Source organism: Bos taurus, chromosome 7, assembly GCF_002263795.3.
Source record: "Bos taurus isolate L1 Dominette 01449 registration number 42190680 breed Hereford chromosome 7, ARS-UCD2.0, whole genome shotgun sequence".
Classification (NCBI taxonomy): domain Eukaryota; kingdom Metazoa; phylum Chordata; class Mammalia; order Artiodactyla; family Bovidae; genus Bos; species Bos taurus.
Genome location: NC_037334.1, coordinates 5,105,418 through 5,124,967, shown reverse-complemented (window position 1 = coordinate 5,124,967; position 19,550 = coordinate 5,105,418). Strand labels below are relative to the sequence as shown.

At 51.6% G+C, this 19,550-nt stretch overlaps 1 protein-coding gene and 1 long non-coding RNA gene across 12 annotated transcripts in view; both read left to right on the top strand.

Annotated features, from left to right (window-relative positions):
• The first annotated feature begins 6 nt into the window (after nt 1–6).
• On the top strand, nt 7–2,976 carry LOC132345674 (uncharacterized). The gene is made up of 3 exons (XR_009495140.1): nt 7–200; nt 714–851; nt 2,470–2,976. It is a non-coding gene; the product is annotated as an uncharacterized lncRNA (long non-coding RNA).
• A 5,858-nt stretch (nt 2,977–8,834) lies between these two features.
• MAST3 (microtubule associated serine/threonine kinase 3) overlaps nt 8,835–19,550 on the top strand; it is a 41,598-nt gene continuing 30,882 nt past the window's right edge. For 4 of the 11 annotated variants that reach the window (XM_059888503.1, XM_059888501.1, XM_059888502.1 and 1 more), the window contains exons 1-3: nt 8,835–8,905; nt 15,032–15,063; nt 18,206–18,295. In XM_059888503.1, coding sequence (XP_059744486.1) covers nt 8,867–8,905; nt 15,032–15,063; nt 18,206–18,295 — 161 coding nt within the window. In that variant the 5' untranslated portion in view covers nt 8,835–8,866. Of the gene's footprint in view, nt 8,906–15,031; nt 15,064–17,749; nt 17,930–18,205; nt 18,296–19,550 lie in introns of those variants that run through there. The other 7 variants (XM_024994780.2, XM_024994777.2, XM_024994779.2 and 4 more) reach the window with 2 other exon arrangements.

The following is a 19,550-nucleotide window of genomic DNA, read 5'->3' as shown; positions in this document are numbered from 1 at the left end:
AAGAGATTAAAAAAAAAAAAAAAAGTTATGAGACACGGCCCCTCCCAGGGCAAGTCAAAGTGAAAGAGAAACCCAGGAAGTCAGCTTGGGGGTGGTGGCCTCATCTAGGCCACAAACCCACCTGAGCCCTAGACCCTGAGCTATACCCCCTGAGGGTCTGGGGTCTTCTCTGCTGGCTCCAGACGGGAGCCGGACACCAGGTGAGAACCCCGTGGGTGGCCTGGGGCTCTGTGTACTTGGCTAGGTCTCCAGCTCTCTCTGAGAGAAGGCAATGGCAGCCCACTCCAGTGTTCTTGCCTGGAGAATCCCAGGGATGGGGGAACCTGGTGGGCTCCCGTCTCTGGGGTTGCACAGAGTCGGACACGACTGAAGTGACTTGGCAGCAGCAGCCAGGCCTCTCTGGCCCACTTCTGAGATCCAGGAGCTCAATGAGAGGCCAGGGGCCTTTGGACATCAGAGTTCACTCTGCTGAAAAATTGTTATGAAGTGCATTCTGTACACTGGACCCCCCCCAAAATGTCCACCTCATCGTTTCCCAGACTCAAACCTCAGGGCACCCTGGGTCCCGTGTCTGAAGAATTTCCTTGTTTCCTTTAGATTCAACTTAGTCTTTTCTCTGTATCTGTTTCTCTGCCAGAGACGGGGAGGCTGGGGACTGGGGTGGGGAGGCGTTGTCTCAGTTTCTGATCTTCTCTCCCCACTGTCAACAAAAGTCCAAAATGTCCACAGAGAAGAGCTGATTCATGTTACAAAAAGTGGATAGCACCCCCAAGCAACATCCTGAGTGGAAAAAGTCAGACCCAGCAGCCCACATGTTGTACGATTCTGTATATACGAAACGTCCAGAACAGGTAAATCCACAGAGACAGAAGGTAGAATGATTGCCAGGGGCTGGGGAGGGGATGAGGAGTGACTGTTCACGGGGATGGGGTTGCCTTTGGGGATGCTGGAAATGTTTTGGAACTAAATAGAGATGATCATTGTACAATATGGTGAATGTTCTCAGTGCCACTGAATTGTATATATTAACACAGTTCATTATATGTTGTGTGATTTTCACCTTTAAAAAAAAAAAAGCTGTTCTCAGAACCCAGGTGGACAAAAAAACAGGATAAGGGTCTCTCCTGGGGAAAAGCATCTGGGGAAACTGAGGCCCGGGGTGGCTGGGAGGAAGCACTTTTTCTGAGAGCCAGTTCCGAGAGGCAGCTGGGCCGGCCAGGGTCAGGCGCCCAGCAGGCCATGAAGTCAGAGCCATTGGAACAAAGAGGCAGTGTTCCAGGCCTGGCACAGTGGGGACGGGGACCCTGTGATCCTGTACAGAACAGCCTTCACTGGCAGCAGGGCCCAGGCCAGGCCAGGGGCGGAGTAGCTGTGAGGTCTGGGGGAGGGGCAGAGACAGAGAGAGAGAAATGAGAGAGACACACAGAGAGAAATATAAAGATGGAAGAGACCACTGGAGATAGGGTAAATCAATGGGCCCCCCCCTCAGTGATCCTGAGACTCTTATCCCAGGCGCCCCATTTTACAGATGGAAAGACTGAGTCCAGAGACACTCAGCCTACTCAGGGCCCTGGCTAGAGGTAAAGACATAGATGCAAACCGAGGCAGAGCCCCCCACACAGTGGGGCTGAGCTTCCATGAGCAAGGCTCATGCCCTAGGGCTACCTCCTATCCCCAGGAAAGTCAGGCCTCCCACGCTTCAGCTTCCTCATCTGCAAATGGGCTAAAGTGAGGATAAATGGAGCTTCCCCAGGGGCTCAGTGGTAAAGAATCCACCTGCAATACAGGAGACACAAGAGACGCGGGTTCCATCCCTGGGTCAGGAAGATGCCCTGGAGAAGGAAGTGGCCACCCACTCCAATATTCTTGCCTGGAAAATCCCATGGATGGAGGAGCCTGATGGGCTGCAGTCCATGGGTCACAAAGAGTCAGACATGACTGCGCAACTGAGCCCAAGGATAAACAAGGGTTGCTGCCCACCAGACAGCCAGTACGATTTGTCATTCTTTGGGGGCTCTCAGTGACCTCTGCTCTTATCACACCTCTTTCCCATCCCCCCAAAGCTAAAGCAGCCACTGAAAAAACATCAAGGGGGTGGAGCAGAGCTAGATACAGATGCTCGCAGCTCCTTGGGGGTTAGGGGCTGGCTGCAGGGAGGGGTAGAGGTTGGGGGGCTCTGAGGGGGACCAGAGAGGGCTGCCCAGAGAAGGGAAGTATTAAACTGGCTTTGTAGAGCTAAAGGGCATTCCCAACAGAGGTCAAAGGAGAAGCAAAAGTCTGGGGGACGCGCTTTGGGGAACACCAAGATGAACTGGCAGGTCTGGGGCTCCATGTGAGAGATGAAGATGGCAGAGTGGACCAGACCCTTGACTGCTGAGCTGAAGGGCTGGGCTTTTCCCCAAGGAACTGTGGCAGCAGTATGAGCAGGAGTCCAGCCATGTGTGAGGTGTTGTTTCTACCCTTATTGAGGTCACAGTTGGAGGCTCACCCTGAGGTTCACCGCAGCCCACCTTCCCCGTGTCAAATCTTTGTACGCCCACCTCTCTTGGCCTGCCTGCCACCTACTTCAGGAAGCCCTCCCAGCTGCCCCAGAAGCACAACTGAGGTACGTCCCCAGCACCATCCCACTTTCAGATGCCCCACAAACTGAGGAGGGGCAGGAAGGATAGGTCATAGGCCCCCCCGCCCCTGCCCAGGAAATGGTAACAGGAGGAACCACAGAACTTCCCCACCCCCTCAGCTTCCGTCTTCTGTGGGGAGGGTGGGTAGTGACCTTTAGCCTGAGAAGAACTGAGCTACCCTCTATGTGGTCAAGAGATCTGATGCCCTTGAAGGGTATCTAAGGAGGATCTTGAGGGATGAGTAGGAGTTGGCAAGGAAACGATCCATTAGCTCATTTAACAAACACATTTATTAATAAGAACATCTTTTCCACCAATAAGAGCATTTTTCATTCACTCAGCCAGGACTTTCTGATGCCTCCAGAGGATCATTTGAGGATGTTTTAAAGGATACATAGTGGTAACCATTTTGTAAGGTATAGAAATATTGAACTAATATATATTATATTATATATGTATATTATATACTGACATAATGCTGTAGGTCAATATTTATTCAATTTTTAAAAAAACATTTATTTAATTTATTTGGCTGTGCTGGGTCTTAGTGGGTTCCCCCTGGCAGACTACAGTCTACCGTGTCACAAAGAGCTACTTAGCAGACACAGGTGTCACTCGTGGTAAAGAACCTGCCTGACGATGCAGGAGACGTAAGATACATGGGTTCGATTCCTGGGTCCGGAAGATCCCCTGGAGGAGGAAATGGCAGCCCACTCCAGGATTCTTGCCTCGAGAATCCCATGGACAGAGGAGCCTGGCGGGCTGCAATCCCTGGGGTTGCAGAGTCGGACGCGACTGAATGACTAAGCCCAGCACGCGATGGGTCTTAGTAGAGGCATGTATGTGTATGCCAAGTCGCTTCAGTCGTGTCTGACTCTTTACGACTCTATGGACTGCAGACCACCAGGCTCCTCTGTCCGTGGGATTCTCCAGGCAAGAATCCTGGAGTGGGTTGCCATTTCCTCCTACAGGGAATCTTCCCGACCCAGGGATCGAACCCGCATCTCTTGCGTCTCCTTCGTTGGCAGGCAGGTTCTTCACCAGTAGCACCACTGAGAAGTAGCAGCACGTGGGGTCTTTTTTCAGTCGTAGCGTGTGAACTCCTAGCTGCACGTGAGATCTAGCTCCCTGACCAAGGATCAAACCCAGCCACCCTGCATTGGGAGCATGGAGTCCTAGCCACTGGAACCCCCAGGGAAGCCCCTCATTCATTTTTTATTTTTAAAGAATACATACAAAGTGTGTGTGTTGGTTGCTCAGTCATGTCTGACTCTTTGCAACCCCATGGGCTGTAGCCCCCCAGGCTCCTCTGTCCATGGGATTTTCTTGCCCGGAAAATCCCATGGAGTGGGATACCCACTGGAGTGGGTAGTCATGCTCTTCTCCAGGGGATCTTCTTAACCCAGGGATCAAATCTGGGTCTCCTGCATTGCAGGCAGACTCTTTACCATCTGAACTACCAGGGATGCCCATTTGCATACACATTATTCACTCCCTGATGCCCCTCATGGAGACATTTGAGGAGGGTTTTGATGAATGTGTAGAAGATTGCAAGGAAAAAAAAAAAAAACATTTATGTCCATTCAATAAATGATCTCTGATGTTTCTCAAAGAGAATTTGAAGTGGATTTTGAAGAATAGGTGTTCACTGTGGGAAAATTGCATTCAGTCACTCCATCACTTTGTCGGTCAACAAATGCTGCCTGTTGCCCGTTGAAGTGGTCTTTCAGGAAGGAGTTTTGGGAAGGAGTTCTTCAGAGGGATCAAGGACATTGAGACCTCTCTGGTGGCTCCCCCTCTACTAGCTCCTCATCTGTCCACCCAACCACCTCTAGTACATGAGAGTAACAGGGAGGAAGGCCAGAGGTCCCCAAGCGGCAGGAGGAAATAAACTTTAAGTGGCAGACATTGTCTTCCTTCTCTACACAAAATTAAAAGAGGCTTCTTTTAACTATGTGTTGAGGACACCTGGTTCTGCCTTGACCTAACCAATGCGTTTTTCTTAGAGATGTTTTTCTTAAGCTATGTTAATGAAACTATGTATTTGTTTTAGAATCTGCCTTTCTTTATCTGCCTAAGACTAACTTTTTTTACTCTTCTCAAATCTTGGGCTGATAATGGCTCAACAAGCCAGTTTTCCTGGCAATTGTTTTATGGCCGGGGGATGGCACACCTCATGTCATCCTATTTTGAAAATACATATTGTTGGAGAGGGGCCTGGTGAAACTCTCTCAGCCTTGAGGTGTCTCTCTTATCTGATTAATAGTTTTCTAACAGACATAAATGGAGAAGGCAATGGCACCCCACTCCAGTACTCTTGCCTGGAAAATCCCATAGACGGAGGAGCCTGGTAGGCTGCAGTCCATGGGGTCTCGAAGAGTCGGACACGACTAAGCGACTTCACTTTCACTTTTCACTTTCATGCATTGGAGAAGGAAATGGCAACCCACTCCAGTGTTCTTGCCTGGAGAATCCCAGGAACAGGGTAGCCTGGTGGGCTGCCGTCTATGGGGTTGCACAGAGTTGAACACAACTGAAGCAATTTAGCAGCAGCAGCAGCAACAGACATAAAACACCTTGCTGAAAACTATCAAGGGGGCACTCTTTCTGTCCACTTCTGATGTCTGTGTCAGAAGTTTTCCCTATCTCTATTATACTTTAATAAAACTTGGCTACACAAAAAGCTTCAAGTAGTCAAGCCTCATCTCTGACCCCGGCTAGAAATCCTCTGCTCCGGAGGTCACGAAACCTGGTGTAACATGCAGCTCGCAGCAACCTTTCATACATGGAACCTCTCCACCTCTGGATTCCGGCCAAGGTCCCAGGAAAGATACTGATTGGCTGAATTTGAGTCACATCTCCATCTTGAACCAATCACAGTGGCTGGATGCAAGACTCTAGGTCACATGTCCACCCCAGCCTGGACTACAATAGAACTTTTAGGCAGAACTAGCCAGAGACAGCCCACTCCAGTACTCTTGCCTGGCAAATCCCATGGATGGAGGAGCCTGGTAGTCTGCAGTCCATGGGCTCGCTAGGGGTCAGACACGACTGAGCGACTTCACTTTCACTTTTCACTTTCATGCATTGGAGAAGGAAATGGCAACCCACTCCAGTGTTTTTGCCTGGAGAATCCCAGGGATGGGGGAGCCTGGTGGGCTGCCGTCTCTGGGGTCACACAGAATCGGACACGACTGAAGTGACTTAGCAGCAGCAGCAGCCAGAGACAGAAAGTTGGCTATTTTAGGGCATGAGTTTACGATTACCTGGGTGTATGCAAGCTCCAACTGAAGCCCATTTAGTGTAGGGTTGTCAGATAAAATACGTGACCCCCCCCCCCCCCAGTTAAATTGGAATCTCGGATAAATGAAAGTGAAAAGTGAAAGTCACATCCAACTCTTTGGGACCCCATGAACTATACAGTCCATGGAATTCTCTAAGCCAGAATACTGGAGTGGGTAGCCTTTCTTTTCTCTAGGGTATCTTCCTAACCCAGGGATCAAACCCAGGTCTCCCACATTGCAGGTGGATTCTCTACCAACTGAGCCACAAGCGAAGCGCAAGAATACTGGAGTGGGTAAACTGTCTCTTCTCTAGCAGATCTTCCTGACCCAGGAATCAAACTGGGGTCTCCTGCATTGCAGGCAGACTCTTTATCAACTGAGTCATCAGGGAATCAGATAAATAATAGAGGGCTTTTTGCATACTTACATCCCAATTATTGTGGAGAGTAATATACTGAAAAAGTATTCATTGTTTATCTGAAATGAAATGTAACTAGGGGTCTGTATGAGTTTGGTAGAACTGCCATAACGAAGTATCGTAGTCTGAATGATTTCAACAACAGAAATTTTCTTCCTTATAGTTCTAGAGGCTAGAAGTTTAAGACCAAGGTGTTGGCAGATTTGATTTCTTCCAGGATCTCTCTCCACAGCTTGAAAATGGCATCTTTCCCTCCTGTCTTCACATAGTCTTCCCTCATACATATTTGTATACTAATCTCCTTTTCTTGACTATCTGAGCCCTCAGGGAAGCCTCTTCTTATTAAAATATCAGCCATATTGGATTAGGATCCACCCATATGACCTCATTTTACTTTAATTACTTCTTCAAAGGCCTTTTCTCCAAGTACATTCAGAGGTACTGGGGGATGAGGATTTCAACTTACGAATTTGGGGAGAACACAGATCAACCCCTAACAGTGAGTGCTTTGGAAAACAGTTTGGTAGTTTTTTTAAATATTTAAAAGCAGGGTTACCACGCATGCATGCTAAGCCCCTTTAGTTGTGCCTGACTCGTGACTCTATGGACTGTAGCCCACAAGGCTCCTCTGTCCATGGGATTCTCCAGGCAAGAATACTGGAGTGGGTTGCCATGCCCTCCTCCAGGGAATCTTCCTGACTCAGGGATCGAACCTGCATCTCTTCCATCTCCTGCATTGGCAGGCAGGTTCTTTACCACCAGCACCACCTTGGAAGCGCACGCGACTATAGGACCCAGGAATTCCACTCCTAGGTATATTCCCAAGAGTACTGAAAGCATATTCATATCCACACAAAAGCTTGTAATACAGGTAATACATGAATGTTCACAGCAGCACTCTTCACAAGAGGCAAAACGTAGAATAACTCAAATGTCCATTAATGGATAGATGAATAAACAAAACACTCTCCATGCAATAGAATATTATTCATCCCTAAAAAGGAAAGGAGCAGCATTTGCTGCAATGTGAATGAATCTTGACAACACTGTGCCGAGTGAAAGACGTCAGACACAAGAGACCACACGTTGTGCAAGTCTATTTGCGTGAAATATCCAGAAAGGCAAATTCACAGAGATGGAAAGCAGATTGGCATTTACCAGGGGCTGAGGGGAGGGAGAGTAGGAGGTGACAGGTCACTAGTATAGGGGTTCTTTTGGGGTTGATGAAAGTGTTGCGGAGTTAGATAGTGGTGCTGATTGCACAACTCTGTGAATATGTCTAAAAACCACAGAATTGTACGCTTTAAAAAGGTAAACTTTAGGGTAGGCAAATTACATGCCAATTTCAACACATGTATGAGAAAAGCAAATTTTGCCTTGGAGTCCTGTATTTTTTTTTTTTTAACAGGCTTCCCTGGTGGCTCAGTGGTAAAGAATCCACCTGGCAATACAGGAGACATGGGTTTGATCCCTGTGTCAGGAAGACCTGCTGGAGAACGAAATGGGAACCCACTCGAGTATTCTTGTCTGGGAAATTCCATGGACAGAGGAGCCTGGCGGACTATAGTCCATAGGGTTGCAAATTGTCGGACACAACTTAGCGACTAAGCAACAACCACCACCTATATTTCTATGTGCTCAGTCTGGCTACCATAACTTGGTGGATCTTACAGTACCACACAGACGATTAGCCAGGTCACCTCCAACCTGAGAATGTACAGTCATGTCAGGTGGAACATTAGGGTAAACGAAGGAACCTGCGGCTGCAGAGACAGTGGGAGTTCCAGGGAAAGAGAGAATGCAGATGCCACCTTGGGACTTCAGGCTTTTTCCAGCCTCCCTTTCCCTTCTACAAACTCAGGTTGAACAATTACCATCAGATACCTATGAGGGGAGGTCTTCATGAAGCATTTAGTTGGGTGCTCAGTTGACACTCAGCAAAGGCAGTCATCATCAAAAAAGAAACTGACAACTATGGTGGTTGCTTATTCTTCTAAATAAAGTTTTATTGGGACAAGGGCCAGGATTGGAGTAAGGCAAGCAGTCGGGGTTGTGCAAGGGCAGAGTCTGATCCTGTATTTAAAATGTTGCTGTCTAGTTCATCATGCGTTTTTGCGTGAGCTTTGATTCTTTACACTATTGTTTTTAAAATGTTGTGTATCTTAAGGATTTTTGTGTGTGTGTGTGTGTGTGAGTCCTTGTTAAATTTTGCACAGCAGTGAATACCCCACCCACCTCACCCTTGTTGTGTGCCCCAGGCACATGGATCCTGAGCCTCAGTTTCCTCGTTTGCAAAATGGGGATAATTCTCTCTTCTAGGAAGATGTATTGCAAAGTGTTTACTTCTAGGCTCTAGGGGCGGGGCGGGGCCTGGAAGGGCGGGGCAGGCTCTCCCGAAAGGGGCGGGCCTTTCGCAACCAGCTCCTGGAGAGGGGCGGGGTCAGGCCTCGTCAGCTGACCAGCTTGGCCAATGGCGCGGGGTGGCGGGGCCTGGCCGGCTGAGGCGGGGCCGGGAGCCGGCCGGCTGTGCGGACTAGCGGGCAATGGACGAGCCGAGCCTCCTGCGGCGCCGTGGGCTCCAGGTGAGGCCCCGTGCGAGCGGGCAGAGATCGCTGGTGGAGTGAACCTGCCTGGGTGCAGGGTGCGGGATCCGGGCTTGGACAGACCAGGGGGGAAGCCGAGGCAGAGGGAGGGGCGCGCTCCGGGGGCTCCCGCTTGTGCACTCACATCTCAAAGTGCTTTTCGCTAGGTGAGAAGAGGGTATGCCCATTTGCCATATGGAGAAACTGAGGCTCCTTCGGGGAAAGGGGCTGAGGGTTTCGCTCTCTCCAGCAGGAGCTCTAATAATACGAGCAACGACAGCCTTTGAGCGCTCATCGTATGTTCATGTCGTTGGTGTTAATCCTTTTACTAGTGATATGTTGTATTAATCTTTTTACTAGGGATATAGTAATATTAATTAACGTGTATTAATATGTGCCTTCGTGCCTTCGCAGCGCCATCGCACCCCTGTCTCAGCTCACCCATAAGGCAAGATGGGGAGGCTGGGGCTGTCAGGCAGCCCTTTCATCAGACGAGGAAATTGAGGCTCCAGTCTAAGAAAGTCACAATCCCGAGGTCCCCCAGCGGCATGTAATTTGCCCACGCTTAACCAGCTCTCTGGTGCACCAGTCACTGCCAACTGGCTGTGTGGCCTGAGGTGTGGGGGCAGGGGCGGTGGGAGGCACTCTTGCGTCTCCGGACTTCAGTTTCCCCATTCACTATAAGGGCCCTCCTTTTCTGACCCCTGGCCTCGGGTTTGTGTTGCGGAGGCTGCGCCACGAAGAGATAAGAAAAAAGGCATCACAGCTAGCAGAGGCTGACCTTCCGATGTGGGTGACCTCAGGCGGCAATTCCTTTGATCTCTCTGGACCTCAGTTTCCCCGTCTGTTCAATGGGAATTTAGACAATCTAGCCCTTTCCCTGGAGCTTAGACCACACATGTAGAAGCCACGAGTTGCAAGTGGGGAAACCGGGATTCATCATTTATCCAACAAACATTTATTGAAGAGGCAGCGGTGGTGGTGAGGGGTGTTCACCCCTGGAACTGCCCTCCTGGATCTCCCAGCTTGTTGGGGGAAATGAATGCCTGAGCAGCAGTGACCCTGCCGAGGGGTCAGGTGCCATGGGGCACCCTCAGGCACCCCTGGAGAAGGTACCTGAACTGATGGTTGCCAGTGGCTTTGGGACAGAGAAGGCAGCCCCTGGTGGCAGGGCAGGGGGTTGGTTTTTGGGGAATGAATGAGGCTGAGAGAAGCCAGAAAGGACAGGGGTGGGGAAATGGGCACTGAAGCTGAGGAGAATGGGGAAAGGCAGGCTTTGAAACTGGCTGCCAGACTGTGAACTTGTCTAAAGGTGAAGGGGCTGCGGTCACCTGGATTTGGGTTGGGGAACAGGGAGGGTGTGCGTAGAGCTACAAGGCAGAGACCCTGATGGCATGGGGAAGGAGGGGCAGGAGAAGGGCAGGGGTCATTGCCCAAGGCAAGAGTGGGGGGGCCCTGAGCATAGACGAAGGGGTGCAGCTGGACTAGTGAGCACTGGGGAACCAGGCCCCGCCCAGAGCCCCAGATAGATTTGAGCCCCGCCCACAGCCTCTTAAAATAGAGAAACTGCCTTTGGGTAGGCGAATGGGGGTGCAACTGACGTCAGAAAGTGGGGGCCTGTTCCATGGGGAGGAGGTACCCATTCCCTGAGGACAAATCCCACGTTACAAATGGGGAAACTAAGGCTCATAGACTCATAGGCTCTGTCCAGGTGTCCTGGTGGGTATCAGAGTCAGGATCTGAACCCACACAGACCTGGCTCTCCCTCCAGACCAACCCCACATTGGCAGGACTCCATCCAAGGAGGTGGAGGGACGAGTAGGGATTGCCCAGGTGAGTGAGGGCAACCTGAGCAGGGGGAACAGCACGTGGAAATGCTCAGAGGTATGCAAACATATGTGTTTATGGATCAACCAGAAGCCATTTCTTAGCGCTGAAACTGGGCACGCGAGATGGATTCATCTACTTCCAGGGCTTCTAGCGCTGATTTTGAAGAGGTCAGACTTTCTCCCTAGGGTGATTAGGAGCTGTGGAAGGTGCTGGAGCAGGGGAGGTTATGTCAGATCTGAGAGCTTTGAAAGACTCCTCTGGAGCAGGTGTGGGTCTAAAAAAGAGCCAGAAACAAGGAAAGCAGCTACAGTAAAGGACCAAGTAGGAGATACAATGAAAATATTTTTTAAAATAACAGTAGGAGTGTAAATAACTGCTCACATTATGCGGCACCTACAAATGCTAAATGCTAAGCATGTATTTAAGTTTCCAACAGCCCAGGGGACTATTAGCTTTATTTATCAGAGGGGGAAACTGAGGCTCAGAGAGGGAAAGTAACAGCCGGGAAGTCAGAATTGAAATTCTAACTGGTCTGGCACTTGAGAGTGCAAAGATGTTGAGGGCTTCGGTTTGGGGGATCAGTCACACACTCCTTTAATTGGAGCCCTGAAAGCCACCCCCCACCCCCAATCAGGGGGCAGCCTGCTGATCAGAGTCAGTCAAGTCAATCATTTATCCTGGAGGCTAATCTTTGCCACAGGTCAAAGAGTCAATTCATAAAAGTTTGAGAAAATCATGAGCTGATTGAGCAGTCCAGACAATACATGGAGGTGTCCTGGCCAATCTGACTGTGGCCATGCAGGGTATGCTGTTGGTTGAGTGGTTTTGTTGTTGTTTAGTTGATAAGTGTGTCCAGCTCTTTGCAACTCCATGGACTGTAGCCCAACAGGCTCCTCTGTCCATGAGATTTCCCAGGCAAGAATACTGGAGTGGGTTGCTTTTTCCTTCTCCAGGGGATCTTCCCCACCAAGGGATCAAGCCTTTGTCTCCTGCACTGGTGGGCAGATTCTTCATCGCTAAGCCACCAGGGAAGCCTGACTGAATACTAGGAGGTCATAAATAGGACCTGGCTTGGCCCATGGGCCACCAGTTTGCCTTGGCTGTGGGTAAAGGGAACAGGAGACTGGCTCTTCCTGGTTTGGGTTAGGCTCAGCCTCTGTGTAGCGATTGTCGGCGCCAGTTAACATAAGCTGTTATTACTAGGATTACTACCACTATTATTCTATCATTATTTTCATTTCCCATTTGGCCCTTTGCTTCACAAATGACAGAATTTTATAACACCAGATCCCCAAACAGAGCATGCAGGGACAGAGAAATTGGCCAGTCTGTGTCTGGACTTTGTCTCTTGTTGCTGCTGGGGAAGCTCCCTGGAAGGACCATCTGGCATTCTCATGGCCCAGTTCCAACTATTCTCCTCCTCCAGGAAGTCCTCTGGCTGGTGCCATGTGGTCCCTACTGGTCTCTCTCTCTGTCTCTGCTCCAGCTGCCATCTCCCCATGAGACTTGGTCCCACTGGGCTGAGTCCCACCTCCACCCTACTGTCTCCCATTAGCCTGCTGGTCCAACTTGAAGACCCCTCCAGGAAGTCTTTTGGCTCCCCACTCCCTCCAGCCCCTTCTCTTCCTCTGGGTCCTTGCTGGTGCCTCCAGTATGGGGGTGTCCATGCCTTCCCCTGTGTCCTTCAGACTGGGGATTCCTCCAGGTGGAGCTGAGGCTTCTGGTGAAGAGGCAGCATCACCCAGCCCAGAAGCGGATACCATAAATATTATCTTTAAAGGGTGGTTCCAGGGGGTTGGGCCTGCCACACATACACACCTCCACCCCCTTTCTAGGCGAGAACCACTCCCTGAGGAACAGCTGGCAAAGAGGAGGCTGAAGGCAGAAGCAGATGGTTCAGGGAGCAGAGGGTCCGGGGGTGGTTCCGGGAGAGTTCCATGTGGGCCCAGTGTTCCACTGAGCCTATGCAGGGGGCTACTGACCTTCCCTCATTTCTCTTTGCCACTTCTCACCTTTTTGTATTTTGGAAGTAAATTAAAATTTGTGGATTAATTGTGATTTATCAACCTCACAAAACAAGTGTCTTGGCTTCTTTTTATCAAAGCCTCCCCCAGCATCAGGCCCTGAGCCTGCTGCTTGACTCCTTCAGGGCCCCATGTAACTGGACCATTTCCAAACAAGGAAACTGAGACTCAAAGGGATGAAGTTGTTTGGAGGAGATCATACAGCCCAGATTGGGGAGCCAGACTGGGAACCAAGGACTGTCAGGGTTTTAGAAGGAATTGGCTGGGATGGAGGGTGTGTGTGTGTGTGTGTGTGTACACGTGTGGGCACAGCAAAAACCCCTGAGCTCAGATCCCAGCTCCCCACGTTTTGTGGGTTAGTAGGGGAAGGAGGAAGCTGGCAAAAGAACTCACAACAATTGGAGGGGGCCAATTAGGGGAGCCCCTAATGGTGGTGGGTCTGGGACCCTTTGCCCTGCACGATACTGAGCTCTCCATCCCCAGAGGTATTCAAGCAAACAAGGAGACCTCAGGTTGGCAAATGAGCCTCCTCCCATCTTGAAGGGCTCTGACTTGGTTTTCTGAGCTCAAGGTAGTCGGGGTCCAGCCTCGGGGCTTCGCCCCACCCCTGCAGATCCATCTCTTCCTCTGCCTGGAGACCCTGTCAACCTTTCCCAGCCCTGTCATCTCCGCGCCCAGCAGCTTCCGGCCCCCTCCAATTGGCAGCGGGGGCTGATGACGTCATTGTTGCCATGACGAACGCCCAACTCTAGATGTGGGCAGCCCTGAACCCACCGAGATAAAAATAGTTGTGCATCCTCGACGCTACCGCCTCAGCGTGTGTGTTTGTGTGTGGTGTCCAGAGACCTGGATTCCCGACCCTACCTTAGTCAAGAGATGTGGACAGCTGCTGCCCTCCGCGCCTCAGTTACCCTGCCTCTAAAAAGGCCTCTGCTCCTGGTACGTAGTAGAGTCTCAGTGATTGTGAGTAAAATTTAGCGAGTATTGCGATAGTCTGCGAAGGCCCTTCCTAAGTTCAAAAATAACACAACAACAACACACGACGGTAATAATTTCTGATCATTTTTACCCCAGACCCCGTTTTACATTATCTCCACATTACACGTGGGGAAACCAAAGCACAGGGGTACCAACCCCTTGGCTCAGGGTCCCACGGACAGGAAAAAAGAGATAATAGATCTGAACCCAGGTCTGAGTGTAAACTTGGGCTACACAGCCTTTTGAGAATTAAAAAGTCCTCTTGGGCAAACCACATTTCAGGGTGGACTCTGGAATCACAGTGGACCCCAAGCATAGGGATTTCTTGTATATGGTAAGGACACCCAGGATTGGTGCAGATCAGCTTGCTGAGCTCTGCATCTTCAATAGGGTTTGTGCCCCCAGCCCCCATTGATGACCAGGACCCAAACCTGCCTGGATTTTGCAGAGGGTGAACAGAAATAGCTTTCAGATCTGGGAGGGCACAGGGTAAGGATGATGCAGGAATCTCCCTTTCCTCAATTGTTGTTGTTCAGTTTCTAAGTTGTGTCTGACTCTTTGCGACCCCACGGGCTGCAGCACACTAGGCTTCCCTGTCCTTCACTATCCCCCAGAGTTTGCTTAAATTCATGTCCATTGAGTCAGTGATGCTATCTAATCATCTCATCCTCTGCCACTCTCTTCTCTTGCCCTCAGTCTTTCCCAGCATCAGTGTCTTTTCCAGTGAGCCAGCTCTTCGCATCAGGTGGCCAAAGTATTTGAGCTTCAGCTTCAGCATCAGTCCTACCAATGAATATTCACAGGCTGATTTCCTTTAGGACTGACTGATTTGATCTCCTTGAAGTCCAAGAGACTCTCAAGAGTTTTCCAGCACCACAATTTGAAAGCATCAGTTCTTCGGCTCTCAGTCTACTTTCCTCAGTAGAATATTAGTATTAATATTTAGCCACTACTGATAGAGTTCTTTGTTAAATCAACTAATTTATTTTAAATAATGAAGTTATTTTTAATGTAAGGAGTCTGAGAGGGCTTCCTGGAGGGAAGGATGTTTGAGCTGAGACCTGAGGGATGAACTTCAATTAACTAGCACCAAAGGGAGGGAAAGTGGTCCTGACAGAGGATACAGCTGGTGCAAAGGCCCTGAGGCAGGGCTGAGTTCAGTGTATGGGGTGAGCAGAAAAGAGGCATTGGTTGGAACAGGGTGAATAAGGGGCCAACTGGGAGATGAGGTGAGTGGAAGGCTAGGGAAGTGAGGGGTTTGTCTCCTTGGGAATGACTCCTGTTTTCTTTTCAGAAGGAGCTGAGCCTACCACGCCGGGGACGTGGGTGAGTTCACCTGGGGCCAGTTGGCTGGGTGGAGCCCTATGGTTCTGGGCACAGATATTTCAGTGGCAGCATCTGAATTGTGAATTTATTTAATAATTACTACAAAGCTTCTCACCTTGATCCTGCCCTGCCCCCTTTCCCCCCTGGTGTTTGCAAAGTGCTTCACAGGCACCTCACCACAGGCTGGGAGGTGAGGTACAAATCATGCCAGTTTGCAGATGGGAACCTGAAGTGCCTAAGAGTTGCATCACTGGCTCAAAAGCACCCAACTTGAAAGGGTGGTATCCAGGGTCCAGACTATAGAATTCCAATCTGGTGTCCTGGAATTGGCTTGCATGCCTCCCATGACAGAAAGCTCATTCTATTTCAGGGACCATCGGTGGAAAATCATACAATTCAGGGTCACATTAATGTTCCTGGTGGTTGGCATTGTGAGATCCCTCAAACTCAAAGAAGATTTGTTAAGTGTCTTCACTGGTTTGTTGATGTTGTTTAGTCACCAAGTTGTGTTCTACTCTTTGTAACCACCTGGACAGTAGTCCACCAGGTTCCTCTGTCCATAGGGTTTCTCAGGCAAGAATACTGGAGTGAGTTGCCATGCCCTCCTCCAGGGGATCTTCCTGACCCAGGGATTGAATCTGCATCTCTTGTGTGTCTTGCATTGGCAGGCAGATTCTTTATCACTGAGCCACCTGGGAAGCGCCCAGGTTTACACAGGTTTATGTGTGAGCTACCCTGGTAGCTCAGTTGGTAAAGACTTCGCATGCAATGCAGGAGACTGCCTGCAATATAGGAGACGCAGGATTGATGCCTGGGTCAGGAAAATGGCTGAGAAGAGAATGGCTACCCACTCCAATATGCTTGCCTGGGAAATCCCATGGTCAGAGAGCCTGGTAGGCTACAGTCCATGGGGTCACAAAGAGTTCGATATGAGTGAAGCCACTTAGCACACTTAGCAGCATTGGTGGGAAAACCAAAGTCCAGGAAGAGGAGGAGTTTGCCTTGTGCTGGTGGTCTGGGGCAGTGTGATGGCAAACACTCGCTCTTTGGAGGCTTGGAAGCTGTGTTGGCCTGAGTTGAGGGTGGGAATTCCCTTGCGCCTCAGTGAAATCACTCCCTCAGCAAACTTCTTTTGAGTATCTACTGTGTACTAGGTTCTGTTCCAGGCACAGGCGACAGGGTGAGAAGTCAATGCTGGATCCTGTCATGCAGCTTGCACTCTCTTGGACAAAATGATGAAGTGATGTTCTATAGCACTGTGTGTGTGTGTGTGTGTGTGTGTGTGTGCACTCTCAGTCATGTCTGATTCTTTGCAACCCCATGGACTGTAGCCTCCCAGCTTCCTCTGTCCATGGGATTTTTCAGGCAAGAATACTGGAGCAGGTTGCCATGTCCTACTCCAGGGTATCTTCCTGACCCAGCGATTGAACCCGTTGTCTCTTGGTCTCTTGTATTGGCAGGCAGATACTTTACCACTGTGCCACCTGGGAAGTGATGTTATACAGGGGAGAGATTAGAGGCAGACAGAGGGGGCTGGGGGGTGGCTTAGAGGAAGTGACATTTGAGACTAGATATGGAAGAGGAGGGAGAGAGGCCAAGGGAAAGGGTAGGGGGAACAGCATTCCAGGTAGAGAGAACAGCATGGTCGAAGGTCCTGAGATGCAAACCTGCTTAGTATTGGAGAAACAGCATGGAGACAGGAGTGGAGAGAGAGGAAAAGGGGTAGATCCTGGGGGCTGGATGAGAGTTTTAAGTCTGGTGGTGGGGCTGGTGTCAGAGTAGCCCCCAAGTTCAGACCCTCTCTTGTTGGACAGAGGGTAGTGCAGCAGGTGGGGAGGGACCTGCGGGCCCCGATAGGGGCAGGGAATGGACGCCGCCGGGAAGGCCGGCACTGTCCCCAGCCTTTGCCCAGGCTGGGGGCGGGTGGTGGGCGGTGAATCAGTCCAAACTGCAGAGGGCGAAGTCCGGGACCGCTGCGTAGGACCAGGACAAACACTCCCTGAAGGCGGTCTACTCTTAGCCACCTGCGGTGTGCCTGACTCGTTCTAACCAGGATTTCTAGGGGCCTGCGGCCAAGCACAGACAACCCCAGACTTTCGGGAGTCTGGGCTGGGCAGGACGGAGGCTGGGGCTCGGAGCGCCGGAGGTCCACTTGTATTAGGGAGACTGGTGGGGCTGAATTCGGATATGAATGAGGGCGATGACGGTCCTGGCAGAGGGAATCCAGGGAAGCAAAGGCCCGGAGGCGTAGTCGGGGCCTCCGGTGTTCGGGGAGATGCTGACACCGGCTGTGGGTGGCTAGGGACGTGGGGCTGAGCCCCTGCGGCGGTGGCCAGTGGGAGGATAGGGGCGGGGCACGCTCAATCCCGGGTCCAGAGACGCCCCCCCCCCCGAGGGCGGGGCTCGGCGAGGGCCGGGTCTCCTCCGGGAAGGGGCGGGGCCAGTTGATGGAGCAATGAAACTGGTTGAGAAGGCAGTGACCGCCTTTCTTTCCGACTGTGCAGCTCAGTGACTCGAAGCCCGGCACCCTCGCCGGCCCTTCCTGGGAGAAGGTGGCACCGGTGCCTCCCGCCTCCCGCAATCCGATCTTTCCTGCTAGGCTGGGCCTGCGCGTAGGTGCAGGGCTCGGAGCCCCGCCCCTGGGCGGAGAGAACCCGCCCTCCCCGCCCCCCGCAGCCCAGCCCCCACTCCGCGTCCGCCTCGCCTGCTAGGCGTGCTGTCCTGGCGTCCTGTGTCTGTCCGTCCGATTGCGACACGATCAGGGCGGCCACGAAGGGGGCGTCAGTACTCGGTCGCGGTCGCATAGACGCGGCCTCGGCATGAAGTCCCGCAGGGACAAGCTGCACATCCCGGCGCTGACCCTCGAGTGAGTGCTTGACCCTGGAAGGGGAGAGGGAGGGGAAGAGGGACAGGGTGACAACCACTCTTCCTCCGCGTCTCTGTTCAAGTCGCCCCGAATCGCACCACCGCCTCCGGGGAGCCCTCCCGGCTCATCGATCTGGCCCTGCCCTCGTGGCCTACGGTAGACCCAGTATCCCCAGCCTCAGGCCCCTTCTCCCTAAGGGAACCACGCCCTGGTCCGTCTCCAGCCACACGCAGGGGCTGTTGGCAGGTTCACCGTCCCCGGCCTCTTTCTTTGCAGTCTGTCTCCAAGCAGCCAGAGCCCGTCCTTGCTGAGTCCCAGCAGCCCCTGCAGCCCCTGCAGCCCCTCGCTGGGCCTGCACCCCTGGAGGTAAGTGACCGTGCACGCGGGCGGGGCACGGACATTGCCCTGGCACCCCAGAGACTTGGAAGCCGCCCAGATCCAGCTCCCTCCCCCAAGGTACTGTGGGCTGGTGACTTGGACTCTCTGGGCCTCAGTTTACCCCTCCATAAAATGACACTGTGATCCACACTAGGACCATGATGGGAAAATTCCATATTCACTCAGAGCCAGCGGGTCCCCCTTCTGGCAGATGGCCAGGAGGAGGCCAGAACTTGAACTGTTGCCCAAGGACTTCCTTGAGACAGGTGCTGGGTTCCCAGCCTGTTCAGGGCCTTGATGAATTGGCCTGGCCTCCTGGGCTGTGACCCAGCTGAAGCTGGCCTGAAAACTCCTCCCTCTGAATGTACACACACACACATACACACACTCACTCACTCACTCACTCACCCCTAAGGCTGAGAGTCCACCTTTGGAGCCCTGGCACCGAACTTAACCAGGCAGAGTAGTATAGGGAGAAAAGAACCAGCTTGACTGAGCACCAGCTCTCTACCAAATGCCTTCTTTTCCCCTCCACAACCTTGGGAGAGAAGCGCCCTTTCTGATCCCATTTCCGAGCAGAGGAAACTGAGGTTCAGAGAGGAGACATCAGTTCTCCTGGTTCAGTATGTCTGGGGGCTAAGTGTCCGGACCAGCTTTGCCATCAGAGTCTGTTAAGGGTTTGAACTACCCTCTGTAACTGGCATCACCGACTCAATGGACGTGAGTTTGAGTGAACTCCGGGAGTTGGTGATGGACAGAGAGGCCTGGCGTGCTGCGATTCACGGGGTCGCAAAGAGTCGGACACGACTGAGCGACTGAACTGACTGAACTGACTGTAACTGGAGAAGTGGGTGTCTCAGGCTCTTGCCCCTGTACAGGAAAGAACATCAAGGTTATAATGGGCTCCTCGCACAGCGTGGGCAAAATTTAGGGAGGTGACAGAGGTATAGGTGAGTGATGTCTAGAATTTGATGGCCTATCGACTATTTACACCTTAGTATGAATGGGCTGCTCGGACTCTTTCCCTGGGCCTTTAATGGAGAGAAGAGAGAGCACCTTGGAGCCCACACAAGGTGCTGGGCACCTACTGTGTGCCAGGTGCTAAGGGCATATCTGTGAACCAGAGGTGCGTAGTTTCTTCCTCTTGGGGCTCTCAGTCAGTTCTCAGGCAGCAGGCAATGAACAAGGGGATGAGCTAACAAGACGCATTCAGGGGGAGACCTCTGAATATGGTGTCTGAGCC